Source organism: Dromaius novaehollandiae, chromosome 1 (genome assembly GCF_036370855.1).
Source record: "Dromaius novaehollandiae isolate bDroNov1 chromosome 1, bDroNov1.hap1, whole genome shotgun sequence".
Taxonomy (NCBI): domain Eukaryota; kingdom Metazoa; phylum Chordata; class Aves; order Casuariiformes; family Dromaiidae; genus Dromaius; species Dromaius novaehollandiae.
The window spans coordinates 107,769,755-107,795,936 of NC_088098.1; the positions used below are offsets into that span (position 1 = coordinate 107,769,755).

General features: G+C 38.1%; 1 protein-coding gene across 7 annotated transcripts in view; it reads left to right on the forward strand.

Moving 5' to 3' along the window:
• ROBO1 (roundabout guidance receptor 1) overlaps window positions 1-26,182 on the forward strand; it is a 739,670-nt gene that overhangs the window by 625,941 nt on the left and 87,547 nt on the right. For all 7 annotated transcript variants that reach the window (XM_064523274.1, XM_026107996.2, XM_064523237.1 and 4 more), the window contains one exon: window positions 25,142-25,262. In XM_064523274.1, coding sequence (XP_064379344.1) covers window positions 25,142-25,262 — 121 coding nt within the window. The remainder of the gene's footprint in view (window positions 1-25,141; window positions 25,263-26,182) is intronic.

The window sequence follows — 26,182 nt, forward strand, 5'->3', positions numbered from 1 at the left end:
ACTTTTAAAGCATTTCCAGTTGTTTTCATTCTTAAACACTTGCTCCTCTTTGACTCATTGCCATCTGTAAGTGTCAAAGGCTGTTTGAAACTTTTAATATTAACATTTTTTGTTCTGACAACAGATTTCAAATAACCATTAAGATTGTACTTGTTTTGGAATAAGGGATGATGCTTGATGTTTCTTTTCTGATTCATATCTATAAATCCTGCAAAAAGAGGGTATGTCCATGAAGGAACCTTCTTGTAATTATTTGGAAACTTTTTTCCTCCTGGGCAATAACAATGTTAATCTTGGAGTCAGCAGACTTGGGCTTTAGAGACTGAGTGTTAAGGGTGCCTGAGAAACAGAGGTGGTAGCTTGGTTCCTGACACAAAGTTTGAACTAAGAGATTGAGATAAATAGCAGTTAAATAAGATCCAAGTTTAAGGCATAACTTCCTCTGGAATGCAATAAAAAGAAAATATTATTTTGTCCTGGTAGGGTTAAGGAAATTGATATGTTTATATAGGTGAGATAATAAAAATCAAAGTAGCGTTTGCATAGTTTTGGTCCATTTGTAGGGCAAATAAATGTGCTTTGAAGAGAAATAAGTTTATATGTCTTTCAGGTTATAAACAGTAGTGAATGGAACAAATATGAAATGAAAGTAGGGGTACGGGCACATAGCTATCTGTGCTGGATTACAGAAGCATGTGTTCTCTTTGAGTGTAGCTCTCCCAGTACTCCTCAGTTTTAGCACAAGTCAGGCTCAGTATAGGCTGTTCCCTGTACACATTTCCACTGGGTGCATCTGATGAAGAATCATTGTCAAAACATTTTTTTCTCCTTGCTCTTGAACGTGTTGTCTATAAACAGTTTTCTCATTGCATTGGAACAAAACATGGTTTTTCTTATGCGTATTCTTTGCACCACAGTATGAAAACATATGCTTGTAGATGTGGTTATTCCCTCTCCATGTATTGCAAATGAAGCAGGAATGAGAGTCTTGCATGTGAGGCAAATGCTTATCTTTAACTTAATTTTGTTGAACTGAGAAACAGTTATCATGAGGCCGGAGCCAAACTGGTGAGATGCTATGCACATCTAGTTAATTTTTCTCTGGGGATCATTGTAGGATCAAGAATCCCTCCTACAATATATATAGGTGAAAGGGAGTACTCCAGTGCAGTCCAGTGAATGGAACTAATTTCTCAAAAAATAAAATGTATTTTCCAATTTTCTGAAAAAAATCTGCTATAGGAGATGTGTATAGGCTGTGCAACAACTCTGATCTTGAAGCTGAGCCACTGTGCTGAAAGGAAATAAAAGATCATGAATATGAATAAAAGAGACGGTAACTCACTGGGGCGGGGAATTTCCTCGTCCTGTTCCAGACCTCCATGTTGTTCATGCGTTTGTAATTGTTGCCTTGCCCAGATCAAATTTGTGGAGTGAGGATCTAGGCCAGGACTCCTGGGTTCTCGGTATCCTCACCAGGAACGGGCACACTCCCAACCCCATCAGTCTGTCCTCTTTGCATGGCAGCCCACTTGTATTAGTACATAGCTGAGTGTTTAAGGCACTTACCTCGAGGGAGAGGCTGTGAATTTGATTCCCTTAGGTTAAGGAGGAGATGGAATCAGTCTTCTAGTTTCTGCTGACTGCTCTAATCTCTGGGTTGGGTCTTTCCAGACTTTGTCTCCATACAGTTGACAGGAGCATCAGTAGCTATGAGCGCCATTAGCAATGACTTGCTTGGGTACTGACAGGAATTGCAATGGAGGCAGGTTGCTTGTAAGCCTGTGAACACCTACAGAAAGAGCGCCTCCATTTTCTTTTCTGCTATCTTCCTGTTACACCTCAAAACCTTCCGCTGCTTTCCAAATGGTGTCCCTGCTGCTTTCCTACCACGCACCACTATAATGAAGTGTCTGCCTCATTCTCCACCTCTCGCAATCTATCCCTCCATCCACGTAGCCTTTTTCTCTGCCTGTCTAGCCCCACTCCATCATCTGTTTGGTGTTAACTGCTTGTGCGGAGGTAATAATTTGGAAGCTCAGAGAAGGAAAACCTCCTGCTCCATGCTGTAATGTAAAGGCACTCTTCCTTCGGTGGTATTTTAATGTAACTGGCTGCTGTGCTGTGATCTGTTATGCATGTAGTGTTGTCTGTCTGCGTTAGATTGGCTTGGAGCCTCCCTTAGGGAACTTTGTTGCTGCTTCGCCTTCTTTGTGAATCCCAAATGCGACTGCTTGTGCAGGAGATGCTGACGTCAGAAACTTAACCAAGATGGTGGCACCTCTGGTCATATCTTCAGGCAAAGACTAGCAAAAATTACAGACTCTCAGGAGCTCAAAGGGTTCAAAGAGGAGGCTGTGGATCTCTCACCTAGACAGAGGAACTTACATGCGCTTTTGGATCTCTCTCAATTTGTTTCATGTTTTAGGGGCAATGCCTGCTTAATAAACTAAAATTTAAAAAAAAATCACAGTGCAGTCAGAGTGCCTGTAATTATCAATGCTTGCCCTGTGGGAGAATGTATACATATCTTGCAGAAGCTCCAGAGCAACTCCATGTCTGAGCCAGGATTAGAAGTCAGAGTTTCGCAGCCTCTGTTCCTGCCCCTTGCCCAGCCGTAGCCCCTACTTTTGGATGCAGCTTAATTGTTCACATGAAGTAATGGTGTGGGTGGTGGAAGAAAGGAACTGTGCATACTGAACATGAATTTTTAATAGGTAAAATCTTTTACATATACATGAAAAAGAATGGTGGTACCAAAAAAAGAAACCTTTTGTAACTGAATACAAAAAGCAAAGCTTTTGCATTGGAACTTTGGTGCAGTACTGTGATTGCAATTTTTCCCCCTTTCATATTAAGTCTTATCTATCATTTATCCTGAATCATCCTCATTTGATTTTTAAAAGAAAAACCTTGAGAAGCCATTTATCTTTCCTTGTTCAAGATTCTTAGCTTTTAAGATCAAAGTTACAAGATGAATAATGCATACAGGTTTTCATTCCTTTTTTGTGTGGTTGTCTTGTGACATCAACAGTTCTGAATGACTTACACTCTTATTTTAGATAAGTTGTAACTTGAATTCCTGATTCCCATTTCTTATCCTGGCCCTTAAATAGCACGTCAAAAATATGAAGCAGTCGTTGTGTCTTGCACAGTGCTGCTTTTACACAACAGAGTGCTGAAAATGTTTTTGACAATAGGCAAAAATAAAGCGTCTGATCTTCTGCTGTGACAGGAGCACCTCCTTAGAGGTATCATCCACAGGAAAACATTTTATTTATTTGCCCCAAGTTTTTTGTTAATGAATTACCAAAAAGAACGTGGTTCATTCTTACTGGTGGAGGCCATTCACAGCCTCATTGTGCTCTGACAAGTTTAAAACTACCTATGTGATCCCAAAATCATGTCAGTCATAACAGGAAAGAAAAAAAGGAATCGAAGAAACTACTATGCATATCGGTTAAAAAAAAAAGAATTTTTTTGATTGGAGGGAACAGTGGAAAAGCAGTAATAGATTCCCTATCTACCAAAGGGCCCTTTCCTTCAAAAGATAAATTGCATTGGGAAAAATTGCAGAGGGTAGGTGAATCAAGAAACAGGAAGGGAAAACTGATGGAGTAGAGTTTGTTTTTTGTCAGGAATAATGCTCTCAACTCTTTAAAACAGCCGTGTTCCTGCCACAGATGACACTCTCATAAAGCTGTGTTCCTGTAGTACTATTGTGATGCTGCTCTCAATTCATTCAGGTGTTTAGCCTGATTTCTTTCTCCTCCATTTCTCACTTCTTTTTTCCGGGCCTCCTATTTTTTTTTCAAATCAATTTCTTAATCTTTATTCAACAGCTCCCCAAAATACATATTTTAGTTACATATCAAAGGAATGTATATTCTAGTAGAAAATGTAATGCTTACTCCTAGGATAACATAGTCTGTCCTGTGCAGAACTACACACAAGATCACGGGCTGGGTACACAGTGCAGAAAGCAGTAGGGTAGGGGGCCAAGTAACTACAGTTAAGTGTTTTATTTCATTTTCATTGTTTTTCTTTTTTGGAGCAGATTAAAGGGCAGGCAGCAATTTCCTATATGCCCCAGGAGAGTCAGAAAGAGAAGTATATTTTTTCATCTGATTCCCAATATGTATTTGGTCCTCCCAGCAATTTCCTTTCTTCCCAGTCCATTTTCTCCATTCCATCTTTTTCTCACTTCCTGAGAGGTTTGGCTCCCCGCTCTACCTTTCCTTTTCCTCCTCTTGCTGATCCCTCCATTGCTGGCTTCCTCAAGGATCAAGAGCAGGTTTTGTTGATGATTTATATTTCTTCTGTTATTAATATTGCTTCCTCTGGCAACACAATTAGAGCTGCTGTGAGTTAACTTGGCACCCAAAGGGGAAAAAAATGTAAAAGATCGTCAGAAAGAATTTGGAACCACATAGTTATCCCAGAGGACGATGAGAATGCTTCTGTGTCCTGCTGTTTCTTGCTCTGAATTTTTCCAAAATGTGACATTGTTTTTCTGTGTTGCCTCTTAAAGCTCTATTTCAGGGTCCCTCTCACTCTTGCTGGATTCTCTTTACTCTGCAGATTCTTTAGCGCACAGAAATCGTTCAAAAAATATCTACTGACCAGTCTTCCCTGTTGGCTATTCGGACCGTGACGTGGCCTTCTGTTGTCTCCTGCATTATCCTCAGGTCAAATCTCTTGCCTTCTTCTTCAGTCCTCCCTGCATGCCTGCTTCCTCCCTCCCGTATCTAAACCACTCTTGTTTCTTCACATCTGCATCGCCACGGCTCCAGCGTTTAGGCAAAGGGTTCTAATGGTATCTTCTGCCATGCTGTTACTTGCCATGTCACTTTTATATTATCGCAGCGATATCTGAGCACTTTTCACTGGTGCGTTAATCTTTATGGCTAGCATTAGTTGCGTTGTTTTAGTAGTTCAATTAGTTTTGTGCATCGCGAGTGTTTTTGTTTTTGTTTTTGTTTTTGTTTTTTAACTGAGCCCTAAAAACATTACCCTCCTCTACAGAAGACCCCGCTCTTCTTGGAAAACTGAAAAAATCTGACTAATTCTAATAGCCCAAGTACTGCTAAAGGATGATTGACTTATTAACAAAAGAATAAGAGAAAATTTTGAACAGAAAATTTTCTATTCATATTCATTGTCCTCTTTCTCCTCCTCCACTCCATGTAGAGATACTTGCATCTTATTTCCCACTCAGCTCCTTGAGACAAAACTTTTCACCTCTCACTTGTTCACAAGTAGTGTCCAACCCTGAGCACAGCTGTTAATAATGATAGGTCCTGTTCGTACAAGCACTGAAGGTAGATGTGGATTGAAAATCCCAACCTATTAGACTCTCCCCGAGATTCTCCCCTCGCAGCTCTTTGCAGGTTTGCCATTTTAAAGAGCATAGCTATGCAAGCTTTGTCAGGCAGATGTGAGCTCATTCAGTTTGCTCTTTGAATCGACCAGAAGCCATATGGCAGCGGTTAATGTGGCGCCGAGCCTGAGCTAATAAGCCCTGCTGAGAGACAGGCTAGATCACTCAGGCACTGTATTGTACTAATACGGCCGCACAGCCTCCGCTGTGCTGAGCGTAAAGGCAAAAGGAGCTTGCATTGGCTTGCAGTGTTCACACTCCAAGCCAATGCAAATGGCCTGAAAACACCCGTGTGGACTTTCCCTTCCTTCTCAATAGCATCTTACACTCGACTGTCTCTAATACTTCTTTGGGGGGCAAGTTGCTTTCTTCATTGGTGTGATGTGCTTGCTGCAGGAAAACACCAGTTAGCCAGCTAGTCTAAAGTGCTTATGAGTCATACGCAAAGCCAGAAGTTGTTCTGATTGGTTTAAATGATTCATTTTTAACCCTGAGCTTCACCCGCCCTTTATGCAAGGTTGTTGGATAGAGTGTAAGACATGGTAGGCTGTGCATTGGGACACACTGACAGTACATACTGTGGAAGAATCTACACAGAAGAAAACAGAGGAGAAGGCTAATTTCCCAGAGACTGCTCTGGGAAAGTGAGCATTGGTAGAGAATAACCAAAGTGACCTGTCTTTTCTATAGACATCTGCAAAAGATAATGTTGGTGGGTGGATTTATTGAAATGGGAGGGAGTATCGTGATGCAGGGTGGCAAATGGGTGAATATCTAACGTCCGCAGACTGGGGAGGGTGACAGGTCCAGTTAGGCTTGTGCTGGGTTTCACAGAGACTCAATTTTTCATTTAGGGCCAAGCTGGCCACCTTGTGTTTGCAAAGATATGCCATGTAATAATGTAACCCGCTGTGTGAGGTTATGAGACTTAGAGACATAAACTGAAACTACTGAAATAGAAATTCATCATAATTCAGTGTTAGATTAGAAGGCTGATTGTGGTCATTTCATTGCTGGCATTTTAAACCAAGTTACTGCTGATCCCAGTGTCAGAAGATCATTTTCTCCCTACAGCTGAGTTGCTAAATTTTCTGTTTTCTCACCACTTTCAAAAATGTTCCTTTTGCATCAGTGGTGCACATTGCTTCAGCTATTTTGGTTTTTTTCTTGCCATTTAAAATGTGTTAGGCACGCAGACATGTAGAATTATGGTTTCTCTGTATCGTTTGACCCGGCAGCAATAGCAGGTACTCCTTTGTGTGAAATAAGTATGCATTTTTCTATGTTCAACTTTATTTTACAATGATTTCTACTTTTAAATATGAAAATAAAGCAAAAAAAGAATGAAGTTCTCTTGCAGATGCTCTACTGACTTAAAGGAATTTGAAAGCTCCTTGACTGAGTCAAAACTCTCCACAGATTTCTTTTGTCCCTGGTTGTGAACTGATGACCTAGATAATAAAAGAAAATAAATGCCTGCAGCAAATAGGATATGCGTTAGATATCTGAGTTTTGAGACTTCCACTGGCCTAGGCATTAGACTATGAGGATTTTCTTGTTAAAATGGCTTATTGAGACTTTTGAACCTCTGGGACCATCTGAAATGATAGAAGTGGAGTCTGGGAAGCGTCTCCTCCTTAAAAAAAAATCAAAGAAAAAGAAAAACAGGTGGCTGCTATCTCAGACTAGGTTACTTGAGATATCCAGAGCATGCAGAACTTTATGATTTGAATGGCCAGGAGCAAAGGTGATTTATTATGCTGAGAAAGTGAGTCCTTTGCTTTGTTTAACTGATACTCTAGTTGTTGTTTTTGGGGGGATGGGTAAGGGAGATGAAAGAAGGATATGGGAGGGAAATTGTTTCTTCTTTCATTTTATTCTCTTAATGAAAAAGAAACATTTTTGTATGCTTGGGGTTTTTTAAGCAGTCGGGAAGGGAGACTTTGCTTGCATTAGGCGCACAATAAAGCTGAAAATCAGTTTTAGAAAGTTATTTCTTCTCCTGCCCTCCCCTCATCAGCTGTATGGGAATCCAAAATGTATAGTGTGGGCATCCTTCTCTGAGTCCAAAATCTATTTTTGGAGAGACTGTTCTTCCCAGCCTCTGGCACTGCTGTGCTGTGTGCCTTCTCTGATTCCAAATCATGAGCAAAAGCAGTGAGAGACAAAGCAATATTTGAAGAATCAAACTTCTAAGAGCCCTTTAAGCTAAAACTGAAGTGTTGAATCACATCCTGGAAAAAAAATGTATCCAGGATACATGAAACATTATACCGTCTCCAAGCACAAAGAGCTTTTGCACTGAACGCTAGTCATTTCTTTGTGTTACAGGTTGTATTAAGTAAATAAAAAAGGGGGAAATAAGCAATCCTGATTCCTTACTTTCTAGAGTCTATCCATGTGCAGTTATCAGAATTTACCTATTAAGGTGGTATTTTTTTACATGAAAAAATGTATGTGTTTTGGAGCTATAGAAAGAGACTCTTACGTGGGCCTTGTACTGCTTTTATTTACATAGTCCTACTTTTTGGTCCCTGGAAACAGCTTAACATGCAGTGCTCAGTTTTAATGACTTATTCCTTCCATCTTTATTATTTCTCATGTTGTCCAGGGCATGAAAGTGTAGGCAGTGCCCAGCAGATCTGGTGCCCAACATGTCAGATCTGCTGAGCATATGAACGTGCCTCAACAGACTGAATCTGACGCTCTGGGTCTACCACAGGTACACTCAGGACAGATGCTGTGTAGCATGTGCAGGGTGTACAGATGCAAAGAATGGCCAGGATAGAGTTCAGTCCAGCAGACATGGGGTTTAGGATCCCTGCGTATCAAATGTGCAAAATAGCACTAGACATTTTCCGGTCTTCCCATGTTCTTTGGTCCGGATTCCTGCACCTGTGAGCCTTTGAAGCACAAGTCCAAGTCCAGAGGAAAGCTTAAGTAAACACTTACTTTGTATTTGTAGACAGAAAATATTTCCATTGATACAGAGTGAAAGACCTTTTAACAGGTAACTATCCAACCGAAATCAGTGGATTATTTGTGGCAAGGCTGTATTAGTGAAGTGAATCGACCCAATTCCTCACTGGTTCTGTTTTCCAGACACTGAAACCCTCTACTTTGGGGGGGGAAATTACATTTTTGTTCTTGAAAGTCTCCAGTGGACATTATAAGTTTGATTGTTTTTGGCATTTGTGTTATTCCTAGTCACTTGCACACAGCAGCAACCACATGTTGTCACTTAAAATCTAAATATCAGATAACTGCTAACTGAAATTTTGTTTATCATGCTTTTTTTAAGAACTAGTTTTGTAAAGTAAAAAAGACACTGACTCTAAAAGCATGTTTAATAAAACCTCAACAATCTGTGTGCTGAGTTTGCAAATATTATGTTCTCATAATCAAAAGAAAAATGTAGAATAAAAATAATGGAGAAGAACAGTGCCCATTTTTGGAGCCTCAAACAGATGTAAGTGATTAGAGCTTCTTGTTTGGTTTGCTTTGATTCTTTTGGTCTACTTTTTGAAAGTTCTGTCAACTTCATTTTTGCTTATTTCACTTTGTTTGGATAGTTTTGCCTTACAAAATTTCCTGTGATGCTTCTGGTTATATGAAAAGTCTAGTCCAAATCACAGCACTACAAAAATAATAATTTTTCAGTTCTTGGGTTTCCTCAACCCAACAGAGTACTTCTCTCTCTCCAGGTAATAATATACTCACAATTACTTACTGCCAAGTTCAGATATTCACCATGTGCAATAGCATGGGACTAACATACACATTGCTGGGTGTTATTCCAGACCAAGCCTGCCTTCTTCTGGTTTCCCTCCTCACAAAAAAAAAAAAAACCCAAACCCCACTCTTGTTCCTTATCTAGCTATAGGTCATTTGGTGCTAATATTTTTGCTGCATTTAGCAATTCATTGTTTTTTTCCTCCTCAGAAATCATTATCTAACAAGAATCTGTTTGGCACATGGCACGTAAAGATTGTCCTTTTTTTAAAGCGGAAGTGTGGGCGGTTAGTTGGAGTTGGATCTAATTATATTAATTTTCTTCTAACTCAACAGATTTTCTTTTGCCACTGTCTTTGCTGTTGTTGACAGTCGTCTACTTGCCTCTGCTGGGCCTCCTTGTTCTGCGGGAAAAGGCATAAAGGAGAATAAATTACTCAGATACCGGGGGGAAAAAGTAAAGGTTTTTTTTTTCCCCCCTGCAAGTTTAAAAGAAAACAAACTTCCAGGGAATATAGTGTGGTTAAAAAATAAAGCTTGAGAAAGTGAAGTGCTCTCCTGAAGTAGATCCTGAAATCTCTCTAGTGCTACATGGAATATACTTACTTAATTTTGAAACTAGCCCTGGAGATGTATGCTTGTGTAGCTTTGCCTTCCCTCACAAAATTTGGAGCTCGGTTCCTTGAACAAAATGCACGTGACTCAAGATCTTTTGACTGTAATTTTTAGTACTTTTCCATCATGACTTTTCCAAATAGTTATGCCATTCAGAAAACTGAATTTTTGAAAGCGAAACATGTTGTTTCCCGTGCCCCCCTCCTCCCCCATTTTAAACTCTGTAGATTTTGCTCTTCCGATTCACCTGCAGCTCTTTGGCTCTTGAGACTGCTTTGAACTCTGGTGTTCAGCTTGAGCTTTTGTCTCCAAGTTTTTTTAAAACCTGACACAAATCAAGTAGGAAAAAAGTTGCTTGTTTGGTGTCTAATGTTATCATAGAAGCTGCAAGTATCTGACTGGGGTCATGGTATAGTTCATGGTAGATATTCCTAATTGCAGGAATGAATGGTGCTTTTCTCTCCCGCCCTGTATGTTGAATAGAATTAAAGATACACTGTTTTTACCACACAGTGTAAATTAGTTGCAGCAGGGTTTTACAAGTGAACTGAAAAACATTTTCTGAGAGAGAAAATTATCGTACAGCGAAGGAAAGATTGCCCTGAGGCAGAAAGTCTACAAGCTGAGCAGAGCAGATTCCCTGGGCCGCTACTGCAATCTTCTGATGGGATTTTTAGCAAGCCATGAAATTGTTCAGTACTTCTCGTTGAGCATTTCATGAGTTGTGACAGTGAATTCGTTCATACCTGCAAAGCACTCTGACGCTATTACAACAAAGTGGCGTTGCACCACTTTGCCAAAGTGGAAAGCACCAGTACCTCCAGTATCATCAACCTCCTCTTTTTGGCAGACAAAGCAGGAGAGTAATATCTTCACTCACATACCCAGATCCATGCACCACTCCAGATGTTTGTGACTGTCTAAATGCTTGCAGGATCTAGCCCAGGTGTAAATATTTTGAGATTTTATTTTAAAGAAAACATTTCCCTCCCTGTACAAGTTGTATGCCAAAGTGTCGGAGTGGTTTTGAAGTTATTGTCCTTTGAAGTCCAGGGTCTTAAAAGTTTGTTAATAAACTAAGATTGACCTTGTAGTAGGTACTTTGCATGATTATAATTCCTATGGGAGATTGGCATTCATAAAGACTGTATGATTAGGATGTCTTATGCAAATTTAATTTGCGCACATCCTCTACTCTCAGTGTGAAATTCTGGCATTACTGAAATCAGTGTGAATATTACCATTGACTTCACTGGGACTAATATTTCACCCTTTCCATGAGAGCATATAGTATCCTTTAAAACAAGTGAAAACCCCTTTTTTGAAGTGCAAAATGAGTTGAGGTTCTTCATCTGTTTGTTGTTGTTGCTACTTCACTGTTTGTTGGTTTTGGCTTGTTTGTCATTAAGATAGTTTTCTTTTTTCAGCTGGAGTTTTATGGACACTCCGTTTTCCTTCTCCTTTTTTTTTCCTAATGAGTCTTCTGCTAAAAGAATTTCATTGCTATGTTTTTAGCTGGTCTTTCCTGCATTTCTCGTTCTTAAATATTAAGAATTGTCCAACTGGAGGTGACAGTTATAACTTTGACTTCTATTATATTAAGAAATTATTACCTAATATCAAGCTTTTATTCTTGCAGCTAAGAAATCTAGGTTTTGCGGTGGGAGGAGAAAACTTTGTGTCAGCAATCTGGACATTTTAAGTAGAACACAGGGAAATAACTTAATATTTGCAAAATGTTTAGGAGTAGATGGAATAACCACAGCAGATAAACCTGCAGGCCTGCTTTGCTAACTATTTCTGATTTGAAAATAGAAGGTAACCTGTGAAAATATTTGTCTTAAGGATTTCAACAGGTGGAGAACCACATTCTCCATGCCTTAACCATCTCAATAAATGCCATTTCTTATACTGTTACAAATATTAAGTTCAAGAAAGAATGCAGCTCTTAATCTTTTTAAGAGATACGTATCTCAGACTGCTGTGTCAGCTTTACCATGCTGCACTGCCAATAAGTCTCAGATTTACCTTGGGGGATCATCCCCAGGGATGCCAGCTGAACCTTTGACCCGTCTGTTTTGGCTGTCACCAAGGTTAACACATCATTACAATTCGTAGTTTTCATTTCTGTGTTCAGGATCCCTGTCCATTTTATCCTGGATCAGCCTGGACAGTTCCAAACAACTTAAAACAGAAGACTCAGTCTCTTACTGTTGTTTTGTAGGAATGTGTTTTGTTTATTTTGGAGACCAAATTATGTTTATTTCTAATTTGTGTAAAAATAGGTGTGAAATTTAAAAACCTGCCATTTCATCCCTGTTTTTCCTGCTTTAGTAAAATAACAATTATGTAATTATGAACTAAAATTAAAATTTCAGGAAGCATTTTACTTTTGCATTTGAAAATTGGCAGCTGCATACCAGCGCTGTTCCTTATAATACTACATAGCTATGCAGTGCAAAACAGCCTATGGTTACAGACCAAAGGACATCACTACATATTGGCTTTGTGGGATAAATTCTAGCTACTGACATGTTAGTGGCACTTTCTGTATTTCAATTTTTCCTACCAAGTAACAGCCTGGATACTTAGCCTGTTATGATTAAAATGGGTTTTTATCTCTCTAGAAAATTATATTTGTAAATGCTGTTTTTGGGATTGATACCTAGTCAAGGGAACTCTTATAAAAGAGATCTCTGTTGACACTGATTTTCCTAATGTATATTAATGTGCATTATTTTAATGCATCATGCCCTATAAGCGTGCTCTCAGCAAACTTCATCTTTTTGTCAAGAATTTCCTCCGAAACAACAAATACGCCTTTTGACTGGCCCAGTCTGCTTCTGGGTACTGTTATGCCCGTCACTTTTGTGTTCATGAAATAATAAAAGGAATAGATATCAAACCAGTTTTATTTTCCCTCCAACGTTGTTTCATATAACTTTCACATATTCTCATTAGAGAATTAACAGTAGCTAACACTGAAATGTTTTATAATATGATAATATTTTTAATATGATCTGTTTATTCAGATATAGTAGGAAATGCCAATCCAATTTTTGCTTCCACTGATGGAAGAGATGACCTTTAATTCCAAACAACACATAGCCTCCTATATTATACCTTTGTGTTCTTTTTCCTTACTTTCGACAAAATGCAGTCTTTAAAATAGGCCTCTAGGTGTTACACCTAGCTGTTACTGCCTGCAGCATTTAGACTGTACAGTAAGCTGCCCTATGTTCCCTTTATATTCAGTTGGGAGAGGTGAGATATTAATGGGGCAGTGCCGTATCCCTTTCTGTCCTCTCTCTGATCTTTCTGAGCACAACACTTCAGGTAGCAAGCCTTAAATCTCTTACTGCTTTCAGTTAGAGTCATGTCATTTTCCTTCTCATAGACTTCTCTGGAGGCTTACAAAAATCAGCATAACTGTGTTAACTCCAGGTAGCTATGATACCATAGGCTTGTCCCTTTGAAAGTTTTTGAATACTAGATGATAATGACACGAAAGAGCTTTCATAAAAGGAAAAGTATTTTTTACTTAACCACATAATCACAGTGTATAGTAAAGGAAATGGCACTTTAAACCGGTTTAGTATCTGCATGCATATCTGACTAATTTAGCATCTAAACATTCTTTCTGCTGGAATTCCATATGATCAACTTATTCAGATTCCCCCTTGAGAAGTTTCTGGTCTTCCACTCCTTGGGAAAGCGTGCAGCTCATTACATCTCGCTTCCTGCTTCGGTTTTCTCCTCCTCGTGTGTTCCAGAAACCGAGATGCTGCTTCGGACTCCCAATGTGTCAGGCTCAGCAGAAGGCCATGCTGCAGTTTCAGCGGGAACCTCTCCTCAGGGTTTGTTGGAAAGTAACCTTTAGGATCATAAGCTCATGCCGCTTTGTCTGTGGTATGTTTTCCGGCAATGCTGCAAAGCAATTAGCTTGCTGTGCGAACAGAATGAGCCTGTATCAATCTATAAGACACGCTTACAGGCAACTTTAACTACAGTGTATGCAGTATTTTAATACTATACGCACAGAATGGCCTGTATGTCAGATTGCTGTTTGGACAGATGTTTGAAAGTGTCAGTAGTAATATCTATAGTACAGTGTTTTTCCTTTAGTCCTTGTAAGTCTTTTAAAAAAGTGTGAATCTCATTAAATTCTCAGATCCTCCTAATATTTCAGTATTCAGAATTCAGTATACAGAAATTTAAGAATGGTTTAAGCATTGTTCGGCAATGCAGTAGAAATATTTGTATTATATTCTGCCAAATATTTCTTGCCAAAACTTTAGCTCTGGGGAAAACATGTGGCATTTTATTGCAGTCCACTGAAATCACTAAACCAAAACTGAGCCTGCAAGTGGCTGGATGTTTTAACTCTCATTAAGAAAGGAAACTTTTTAAGATTTTATGTCACTTTTGTCAATTGTGTGGTAGCACGTGCAAATGTTTGAGAAGTAAAGGGAACTATCAGAACTCTTTTTTTTGGCCTCGTGTATCAATCATTCTCTGAAGTTCTGACTTTTTGTCATGACAGTCTTCTATTTTCAGGGGAGTTTGGCTTTCTTTTCTTCAACCCCTCCCCCCCCCAGCAATGTGGCTGTCTTAGAAAAAGTCAGTATGACAAACATGAAATACAAGGCATAATATAGTTGATGAAGTCTTTCCTCAGTTGACTATTTTTTATTTTTAAAGTTATCATACTTAGGGTTTTTTTTAGAAGACTGAGGAAGCTTATCGATAAGGTCTTTTGTTTGCATAGATGCGAACAAGGCAGTCCTTTAGATAGAGTCTTTCATGTCTGCTCAAATACATTAATTTTTCCCAGCACTCTTTAGTGCATGTTTTTTGTTACTTGTCTTACTTTTCTTTGAAGTGCATGAGCATGGGAGGAAGTCAGCAAAGGAAAAATTTGCAGTAATAGGAATACTACTGAGAAATGCCAGTTGTGTAAATATTTTTTTCCTGCAAATGGTTGCATGTGTTAGGGGTGCAGCATGCAGTTGTAGAGCATCACAACAGTTGTGCCATCAGACCTTGGTGGGGGCTGCAGCTGAGGGCTGCTCTCACTCGTCAGGTTTGTAAGCAGTAGCGTGTTGTTCAGGTCAGCACTCGGTCCACGCATACTGTCAGCTACAAGCAGTGCCTTTTGATGCTGTGCCCTTGGGACAAGATTTTTAAAGTGGGATTGCAATACATTTGTCTGATAGTCACAAGTGTTGAGTATCCCCCTGTTTATACCCAGCAGCCAAGGACACCTAACTTTAGCCATCTTCATTTGGAAAGCTTGGTCAGGATCTTAAGCAGATGAGTCCTTTAAATGGACTATAAAAGGTATATATCCTTTCCTTTTGTCATGCTAAATAGCTGGCTGAAAGAGTTAATGTCTTTAAAAGTTAAGTAATTAATTCAGACTGGATGCTTTTACTTTTGCTTTTTTATCTCTTTTGGAGGCTTAGTGTGGCTGTTTCTGTGTATTTAGGGAGGAAAGTTTACTGTAGAAATGCAATAGCAGTTTTTAAATTCCTGCCAATGTAATAAAAAAGTTAATTCATACCAAAGGAACTGAAATCTGATCAGGTTTTAATTAGTTTTCTCTAAATATCACTTCCTGTTCATTGTATGTTTGTCATACCATTCACATAGAAGACATGCAGGTTTCTTACGTAAGTTAAGATAGTACTAGTTTAAAAAAAGGCTGGCACACAGCCACAGGAAAGACTGGGAAAAGGAAAGTGCTGAGTAATTTTAATTTCTCAGGCCTTTTACAAGCCCATTCTACCAACAGCAAACTGCCACAGACAGGAAACACTAATTTCCACACAGAACTAGGCCAACTTGCTCTTCATGTTGTAAATTCAAATGAAAGAAAAGTTAAGCAGCTGAGATTTCCAGTGTCCAAAACAATTTCTCCCTATGTCCAGCCACTTTCTTTTTATTTTTCCCTCCCCTCTTTGGTGCAGTTTACGATAGCCTTTTAGCAACAACAGAAATTGTCCCGGGAGTTGAAACTCACCATGGCATCAGAGAGGAATAGCAAGGAACCGCTGCAAAGGAAGCAATTATCGCCACAGGGCGCCAGAGCCCCCCTCAATAGCTTGGGCAGCCCCCGACCGGGAGCAGACAAGAGCGTGTGGCAGTGGGCAGGCGAGCAGAGAGGGACTGCTCTTCTGGCATCCGTCCCCGCAGCTCCTCGGCTATTCACACTGTAATCGACTCCATTTACACACGGCGAGGGCTCAGTGGGAAGAGCAGAGGCAAGCAGTGTTATCACCAGGACGGGCCCCATATTTCTCGGTGCTAAGCCTGGCACTAGCCCCCAGACAACAGCTCTCAGAGCTGCTGTGGTTAAAGGACAGTTATGGGAAGCGTGTGAGTGCAGGCGAGCAATGACCACTATGTACAAACCGTGGGAATATCGTCTTCGTTCTGCTCGGTTGTAACCTCTCTTGGCTTATTTTAGCCATAGCAGAGACTCCCAAGTTGGTCCTGGTTTCACTGACCACTACTGAAGATTGGTGTGTACCACACAGACCCTGGTTGCAAGAGGGGACTGAACATTTGGGAACTGGCTGAGATCTCTACAGGTCACTCACTGCCATTCGAGTCTGTCCGGGGGATCTGAATTTGCGCATGAAGGGGAAGTAAAAATTAATGACACCGGACTTCTGTGTGAGCTTGGGGAAATCTGGGGATTTGACCTTTACCTCTCTGTGCATGCATTTTCCTTCTTATTCTTTGTAATTTTAAATGTTAAGATCTTCAGAGTAGGGGCGTTTCCTGCACCTGTAATGTCCAGCACAGTAACTTTGCAGTGTTCCTTTAATAAAAATGAAAATAATAATCAGATTTGTCTGTGGTTGGCTGCAACTCCAGTTTTTCTACGTCAGTTCTGTAGCACAGAGCTCATGTACAGGCCACAGAAAATACATGGAATTTGGTGATTTATGCCTTGCATGTGCTGCTGACAGAGTTGCACTGATTACTGATAGGAGAATGAAATATGGCAGATAAACACATGACTTTTGTGTTTAACTGTCATGTGAAAAATGAAGACTAGAGTGGGTGTGTTCCTTTTTTTGAAATCATGTTACACAAATGGTGCAAGAAGTTTTATGTTTTCACAACTCAATGTCCAACATAGTCTTACAATAAAAGTTGGAGCTCTGCTAAGCCTAGGCTTGATCAAATTAAAATGCAGTAGGAATTTAACCTGGGATTATGTGCTTTCTTGAACTGTGGTCTAATTTCCACAACACTTGATCTTGGCCGAAAGTCAGAGAATCAGCAGGTTTTTAGTGTTTATATTATAAAAAATATGTTATAACTTTTCAAGGTTAAATTTTGCAAAGCATTTCTGTGTCTGTAGTGCGAGGTTGGTAGTTCTGACACTTCTTTGGAAGTAAAGTTGATTGAGGAGTTTCAAAATAAAATATTTTGAATGAGAAGTCAAATCTTTCTCCAAATTCAAAACTATGAAAATATCCATTTGGAAATGTCTGAAAAAAAAACAACACTGCATTTCTGCCATCTCTGACAGACTTGTTTGACTGGTTTGGCTCTTGGTTTGTATCCAGTACCATAAGTAGCTCAGGTTTACCACCAGAGGAAGGAAGGAGGGAAGGAATTCCTCCTTCCCTTGGGCAGCTACAGAGCCAGCTCACAGGAGGAAGGCTGGCACAGACAATCAAGTGCCGGAAGTGAGGCAGTCGCAGGAAGGATCTGGGAGCCTGTAATTCCTATTCCCTTCAGTGAGGAGCCAGCAGTGACCAGCCAGACTCAGGGGATCATCCTCCTTCCTCTAGGCTAGGAGGATCTGAGCAAAATTCATTGCAACCCAGCAAATTTTATTTGCTGCAAACTCAGACAGCTGAAACTAAGGCTGAAAACAGTGACCTGCTGCACAGACTCATAGCAAGAGAAAAATTGCATAAAATATTTTTTTATTTCTATTCTCTCTTCTCAGACTGTGAGGATTTTTTAGTGGTTGTTGTTTCAGAAGTTACTGTACTTTTAAGTCTAGTAAAATATGGCTTTTGTATTTTAAAAGCCTTTCAATTTCTTTTGGGAGCTCATTGTAGGCCTGTGAACTTCCACCTCAAAGCTCTTGATAACTTGAATGCTGTCAGACCAGTTCCCTGTAGAAGATCCTATGTCAGGACCTTGAAAAATCACTGATTTTGATACCATGGTAGTGAAGCATCTGCACTCTGAGAAATGACTTTCGTCAGATTAAAAGACTTAGTGAAGTTTTTTCTATTGGTGCTTCTAAGCTTTGAAGTTGAAAATTAAAATTCTGCTGTTGGAGACCCATACGCTGCACAGCTTCCCTTTTCTTAGTGATTTTGAGATCCGATTGTTCACAGGGAGTAACTTTTTATCACTGTATCTTCTGGGCTTGTCCCAAACTGATGCAGATAATAAATGGACATTTGGATCTGTCAGAGCGTAATTGGAACTCTGCATTCAGTGTGTCCTATCAGCAGAATTTAGGGCATCTGAATATGATTTCTAGGGCTTGGTCACCAAGCTAAAAATCATTCTCATAAAAAAAAAATCTGTCTCTGTCTCAATCTGTAAAGTTTTTCAAATGTAGTAAGTGGGAAATATGCCCCATAATATCGAATTGTATTAAATCCATATCGTTGTCCACCCAATGTAACTCCAGATTTAGAAAAGAAAGACGACACAGGTCGTCTAGACCTACCTAGAGTGGCAATTAGGAACTGAAATCCCCTTGAAATCAGCAGCAGAGTCCTCTGAAATAGTATTTCCCCCCACTTTTGCATGGGTTAGGCATACTCTTCAGCACGCTAAATCACTGGCTCTGGTCACGTAAATAGGCCCATGTGGTCTCTGGAGAGCCGGGCTGAAACCACACTTAGCTTCTTTCTTGCAGACTTTTCAACACAGCCCTAAAGAATTGCCTTTCATCTGTCTTTTGCAATGTAAACATGCTCAGTGGGAAATAGGCTGCTAAATGTCTTTATAGATTTGGGCTATATTGTTTCTTTCATGGTTAGCAGATAGATTTTTTTTAAAGGTCTTTAAAATTTGTGGTTTGTTAGGCTTATTTTTCCGTATTACATGTGTGGTACTTTAGGTAACATAATAAAAACCTAAGAGACTTTGTGTGGCTAATTAACCCCAGCTGGTCTAGGATTTTATCCTTGGAGGTGTGTAAATAACTCAGTGGTGGTGATGCTTGAAAGAAAATCCTTTGTAACAGATACTTCAAATCATCTGACTTGCTTAAGGGGAGAGAAATGAAGACATACCAGACACTGAGTTCAATTCAAGTTCATTTTTATTTCTGATTTCAATCACTGATTGCAATGAAAGCTATATATGCCCCAGTGCATCCAGGATAGATTCATGCCATGGCCTAGATTTACAATCTTACAGAAATATTTTAGTCTCAGTTACATGCACATCATTCCCCTTGGTGTCAATGACAGTTTTGCTCACTTGTGTGTTCTGTGTTGCAGAAAGACTGGTTGGCTCCATAGATTTTTTCCTGATGCAAAGGATGTGCTTGTGTGTTGCTAATTAGTTTTAAGGTTAGCAGGTTTTCTGTACACAGTAAATACTATAGTGAGAAGCGGTTTCTGAGGCAGGGAGTCACTACACATTTTTTTTTCCAGATCTCAGTAAAACGGATTTAAGGCCATGGGGATAGTTGTAAAAAGCTTTTGTTGTAGGAGGATTTTAATCTTGGTTTATAATAACAAAGGAAGTACTACATAATAAATATTTTGTCTTATAGCTGTGAAAATGTTAGAGGAAAGTATTTTACTGGTTCAAATATTTTCATATAAACATAGCTGACTGTTCAGAAATCAGTTCTGATTAATGTGAGCCAATACGGCCTATTTTGCATTGAATCTTCCTTTGTGATTAACAAAAGTCAAATGTTTGTAGAAAGTAGGTTTTGGATTGTTATCATTTTAAATTTCTGAAAGCTCTCTATGCCAAGCTAGGGTTTTTTCTTTCCTGAAGATTACTGGTGACATTGTACATATGTCTTGGCTGTTCCCACTATCTTGTTAATTGGGGGAAATATCCGACACATGATCATTCTGATATTTGATGTCTTGTGATAATGCCAAGTGCTGAATCACCTTCAACTTCCTCTGAAGTCACCAAACAATTTAGAGCATAGCAAACCCTTAATGCTTTCTGGATATCAATTTTCTTGTAGATTCAGTCTTTAAAGAAGAGGCCGTAAGAAACACTAAGGCTTTCTCATGAGCAGAATTGAATCTGATTTGACTCTCACATATCCTGGATAGATTGGCAGGGGTGCCAAAAATGGCAGCTTGGATCAGTTGTCAATATATCTATCTGAAATCCTCTTTCTTTTTAAGTAGATCCATCTTTCTATGCATTTGGCACCATGTATTATAAACGCTGTTTTCATGCCTATCATCATTGTAAGACTGCTTTGCTAATCTGCATGGTAGTGGGAAGTGAAATGACCTACATTTTGTCATGGTAGATATATGTATGGTATAGAAAGGCCAATAAAAATATCTTTTAAATTTCTTTAAAATAGAATTTTATATGTGTTTGATCCAGGGAAGGCAAGACCTAGCTTCTTTAGGTCTAATAGCGTCAGACCAAAAATGGGAAAGACTTATCTTTTTCAACCTTAGTGAACACAAACAAATTTTAATCATTGTTGAAGACTTATTCCAATTTTTTTTTATGTCTAGTGTCTGCTCTTTAAATAAACTGTAGTGGGCAGGGAAGTAGTCACAGAATTCACAAGGCCTGGAACAAGATACGTGTTTTTAAATAAAATTTTAAGCTAGATATATGTATTCTGTCTTTTTCCAAACTTCTCCATTAAAGCTTCAAACTTGTCTTCTATTGCTGACATGCCATTCCTTACAATCTGTGATGCAAAGGTATGTAATAAAATGGATATACTGATCTGTTTTGGGATACTAGGCCACGTAGGGAGAAACGTGCAAACTCTGTGTTTCCCCAGTCAGAAATAAAAGCACTCTTATTTTAGCTGTATCTACCTTTGATGACACCTTTAATTACAATTGCCTGTACTCACTTTGTTCTTTAACCACTGTATTGTCATTTATAATTAGATGGTACACTTTTAAAGTAAGGACCATGTCTGACAGGTTAATATCACGTCCCTCACATTTTCATTCTAAATAATATGTGATATTATGTATATGTGAATATTGTGATATTACATATGCAGAAGCTGAGGTTATAGGAACAGAGGTCAGTGTTTAACTCCTCAGTCTGAATTTCATTTCCTTATGGATTTAGGTTTGCTTTAGAATTATTTTGCAATAGTACAGATTTCATTTATTAAGTGGATTTAAGTTTGTTTTAGAATTAATTTGCAATAGTGCAGATTGCATTTATTAAATAGAATGAAACTAGGAGTTAAAAGAAATTAAATGAAAAGATGCCAGTGATCTTTGTATTTGGACTTCCCAAACATTTTTCTCATGGCTTCTTTCTTTCTCATATTCCATATCACATTTCTGTGAAAAGTAGATGAGTCACTCACAGGTGCAAAATATTTGTAACACAGACAAATGATGTGATTTATACATGCAGAAATTTACAAATACCCACTCACATAAATATATAAAATATGGTCTCAGGATAAGTATATATGTGTACAACTATATGAACACTTGACGATATGTTGTAGAACCCTTGGATAAGTTTTTTGGATTTAGTTTATTGAAAGAGAAATTTGATTCATTGTTTATATATGATTTTTTGCTGCGAGGTAGTCATAATTTTCAATTCTAGGCCTGATTAACTGTATGGTTGCTTCCAGTTTTCTGTAGGAACATTTCTTACTGTTGTTGAAAGAAATAATGAAATGAGTTTGCTTGAATGGACAATTTGCTCATGAGGAGCAAAATATGGTCAAGCAAGTCACAGAAAATAGCTTTCAATGGATCTTTATAAACCACCATGCTATCAAATATTCTGTTCATATAAACGCAACAATCCATATGTGTTACAGGCAACTGAAGATCATCTGTGAACTGCTTATCAGAACCTGTGTCTCTTATCAGCATTCAGTGTTAGTTTTGCATTCTCTGCTTGCACAGCCCCAATAAATTTTTGGTGGGTGTGGAACAAAACAAAATCCTGAGGAGATATAAAAGGTCAAAAAATACCTTAACATCATTTCTGTGAAAATGAAACATGATACCTACTTCTGTCTTTTCAGAATTAGACATAAAGCTTTGGCAGATGGCAAATCAGTTCTTTTCCCATGGTATGTGGTATCTACCAGAGGTGTAATAGAACAGTTCGGTGTATCTTGTTTACTAAAGAGAAATGACTTCTCTTTGGTTTTAGTATGTTAACAACTCTTGTGGTAGTTTGGGATGAAATATTACACTGTCTGTCACTTTTTCAACCCCTAATACTATCATTTGCTGCTATAAAGTCCACCTGATATATTCAGGCAGGGGCACAAACATGAAGGGGAAGAGCCAAAACACTCAAATTAAGACCCCCAGTGACTGTTAAGGGTCCACACACTATGAATATTTTTAATTTGCATCGTTTCAGATACTACCTCGAAAGGTGGTTTGGCTTTTTGCTGCTCTAAATCCTGGATATGAACTTACAGCTTAGTAGGACAAGGAAATGAGTTTTAAGTAATTTTGTATATATATACCTACAAAAATGCACATGTGTATTTCATTGTGTACTTTCTGTTAGTTAAAGCAATTGGTCTGTAGCTTATAGGTATCTGTAGGATTTCCTGTTGAGCAAAAATGTGGCAGACTTTGCATATGTATTTGTCATAGCTACAGTTTTGATTTGCAGTGTTTTAATAATAGAAGGGCTTCATCACTCTTTCTTACCCACAGGGTGGATAGATGTTCATTAAAAATTAGTGGAAAACTTGGGTAGTGAACCACTGGAGGAAGTACACTTGTCTTTTAGCCATCTATGAATGCTCAGTTGCAGACATGTATAATTCCACATGCACTTACACGTTTTATCAGAAATGTGTAATTTTTCACATTTTAATGGAAGTGTGATATACCCACATAGCCATCATGCTGGCTAAAATTCTAAACCCTTCTGCTGCTTTAAGGAAAAAAAAAAGATCAACAAAGAAAAAAACTCTAGAAAAAATAAACAAAATGCATTCAAAATTCCACCTTGGAACCGCAACTACCTTCCCTAGGCATATCGTGTCTTCTTTCTAAGTTGTGTCTCAAAGTCCATGGCTAGTCCTTAGCCTTGAGGCTGGAAAGAGAGACTCCGTAGGTTTATGTGGGACATGAGAGAATATTTCCACTATCTATCCTTCCTGATGTAAATCTCTAAATAAGTTGGAAGTGAAGCAGCTTTCAGTAATCTTTTAGGTGTTTCAAATGTTTCTGCTTTAGTGCCTTCTTCTGTCTAACCTTTAAAAAGAGAGAGACTTGTGATGAATAAAGCATCTGACACTGCAGGTAGATAGAAGGCAGCATTTCACTAGAGTCTAATAAGATCTCTAAGACATTCCTAGAATAGTTCTTGCTGGAGGTTTGGGTTTGTACAAAATACACAGTTATGTCATATTGTAAAGGCTTTGGATGGGATTTTCTTAAGTGCTAAAATCACAAAGGAGCACAAGTGCTATTGAACATCAGTGGGACTTAAGCCCTTTAAGATATGTATGAAAATCACGACTTTTCAACTGCCATGGGTTTGAAATCATCAGGTAATTCTTGTGACTCTTGTGACATGCAAATATACTTTTATGTTTAATCCAATGCATTCCAACATTCATACACATGAAAAGATACATTTTTATACTTATATCTGGATATATTTATGTAAGTACCTCAAAATGCACAGAGAAATCTGTATGAAATTGTTTTTTAAAACCTTTTGCATACCTTAATTGAAAATAAATAACATCCTCTGATTTAGGGATATGTAAAACAGGAATAAATATAGTTAGACTTTTAGTTATGTGTTACATTCTCTTCTCATGCTTACCATTTGAGGCAATCAACAATCTAAAAATGTGCTTAGATTCATGTAGAAAATGTATTTGCAGGTCACCTTTATTTTTTCCATTCTTCCTGCCTCAAATCCCCATGGAAATTTCAGCATTACTAGATTTCTGGATGATAAAAGACATACCTTTTTTGTTCTCAAACAATGAGTGCCAAAGGCAAAAGAATGAAATTCGTATGCAACACTATCTGCATTACATGTGCATGTTCATTTATCTCAATAACTGACTGTCATCTTTGTGTGCGTACATCTTACAATGATAATAAGAGCACAACACTGCTCAAGATGTCAAATTTTCAGGGATAGATTTCTAGCTGCAGGCAAGCTGAGCAAAGTACGTCATACTGAGAACGTTCTCCTTGTCACTGACCACATTAGACGCTTTAGTGTAGCTTTATTTTTTTATTCCACCCAAGTCTTGAACTTCAGTGGTTATCATATGTGATTTGAGTCATAAGCATATGTTCACTTAAAAATGTAATTGATATAATTAAGTAATATTTTAGTATAATTGCAGTAAACATGGTATGTATTCAGTTGTCTATGCAATTTCACTGCATTTTGTTGAACTTTGAAACTTTTTGACCATTTTGTAAAACAAGGGAGAGAATAAATGTTTATAAATGGAGCTCAGATTTTTTCATATGCTTTTAATATATTTTTGAATAAAGTAATGAAATTTGGAATTACATGGGGGAAATATGTTGTTTCGTGTTGGGTTCCTGGTTTCCACTATCTTCCAAAGAACGGAATTAAGAGTTGAGAGCGGAACATTATTAATTCATTTCTCAATTAGGATTTAATTGTTTCTGCCCAGCTGCTTATCAGCCTTTAAAATTGTTTATTTAAAGGTGAAGACGTAAAGGGTAAGAAGTTTCCATTGTTTCCTTTAGAAACGAAAACCAAAATAAAAACAAAATTCATTCAGAATAGCAAGCTTGACCTATAGTAGAATAATACATACATTTCTTACCAAGAAAAAGTCATTGCAGCACTTGATGTGAAAATAGGATTTATATCTAGTGCTAATTTCTAGTACTCTGTCTAATTATATTAAAATACAGTAGTATTTGGAAAGGAAGTGTACTGCTTCTGGCCCATGAGCATTAAATGGAATATTGAAAAGCCAGTATTACATTAGGCAGAAATTAAAAAAAGAGTAGTAGGAGTATAAACTTAAAACACTTTAAAGAGACTTTAAAACAGAGTTGTAAAAATAAGACTCAGATAAGCAAGTTTTTGCATAAGAAGAGGAAACTAAGTAATAAGTTTGAGGGGTTTTTTGATTTTTCATGGTTTGGAAAATCACTGCTAACTTGTTTTTTGTCATTATCTATAACAAAAAGGCCTTTTTCAAGTTAATGAATATAACCTTGATTTTCCTAGATCAGAGGAGGAAAGCTTATGATCGCATATACAAGAAAGAATGATGCCGGCAAGTATGTTTGTGTTGGAACAAATATGGTTGGAGAGCGGGAAAGTGAAGTGGCGGAGCTCACTGTTTTAGGTAAGAACTCCTCTTTTAAGGCTGTGCTAGAGATAATGTCCATGAAAATGAAAATGTCTAACCTTCATTTTTCCTAGGAAACTTTTTATTAGGGGTCATTCTTCTCTGCTTCCTTTTCAGTGTTTATATTGAAAATGGTTTTGTCACAGTTGTGTCCCAGCAAATGGGTGATGATTAATGCCTTAGCAGCCCACCTTGGAATGTTGTTGCTATCAGAACTCATTTTTGTACTTGGCTTTCAAATTGAGAATAATTCCAGCGCTTACTGACTGCATCAGAAAGATAAAAATAGTGGAACAAAAATTAATATCATGAAGCAGACCCTTAATATTTCTCTCTCATTAAAGAAAATCAGAATTATTCTAAATTTTTATTCCAAACAATTATCTTTTAAGTTATAGTAGTGTGCTACAAAGATACAAGAGGTTTCTTGTTCAAATGATCCTAATGATAATTCCTCTTAGCATTAAAAATAGATTTGTATTCAAGATAACTTAGTTGAAAATTATACTTTTTGTTGCCATTGCAGAAAAGAAGCTGTAATTCCACTGCAAAATCTCAGACTATCTTCAGCATGTAAGGGTTGTCTCCTGATCTCTGTAGTTACAGTTTTGGAAGTCTTCGTTCGAACTGCATCTAATGTTACTTCAAAGTAGGGAATGTGTGAGGTAGCTAAATTCTATTTGCAGAAGGAATAGAAATTTTATCATCACAGGATTGTCCAACCTGAGAATATCCAAGCCGTGAGTTCAGAACTATTCTGTTTCCATTACCATGCTGCTGTAGTTGTCCTGGCTCTTGCCTTTTTTTTTTTTAGTTTTATTTTATTTTTTAATTTGAGTCTAAGACCTGTCTTCTCAGTCTTTGGCACTTTCATCTGTCTTCACTGCTTTTTAGAATCAAGGCATATGGAACTTGAA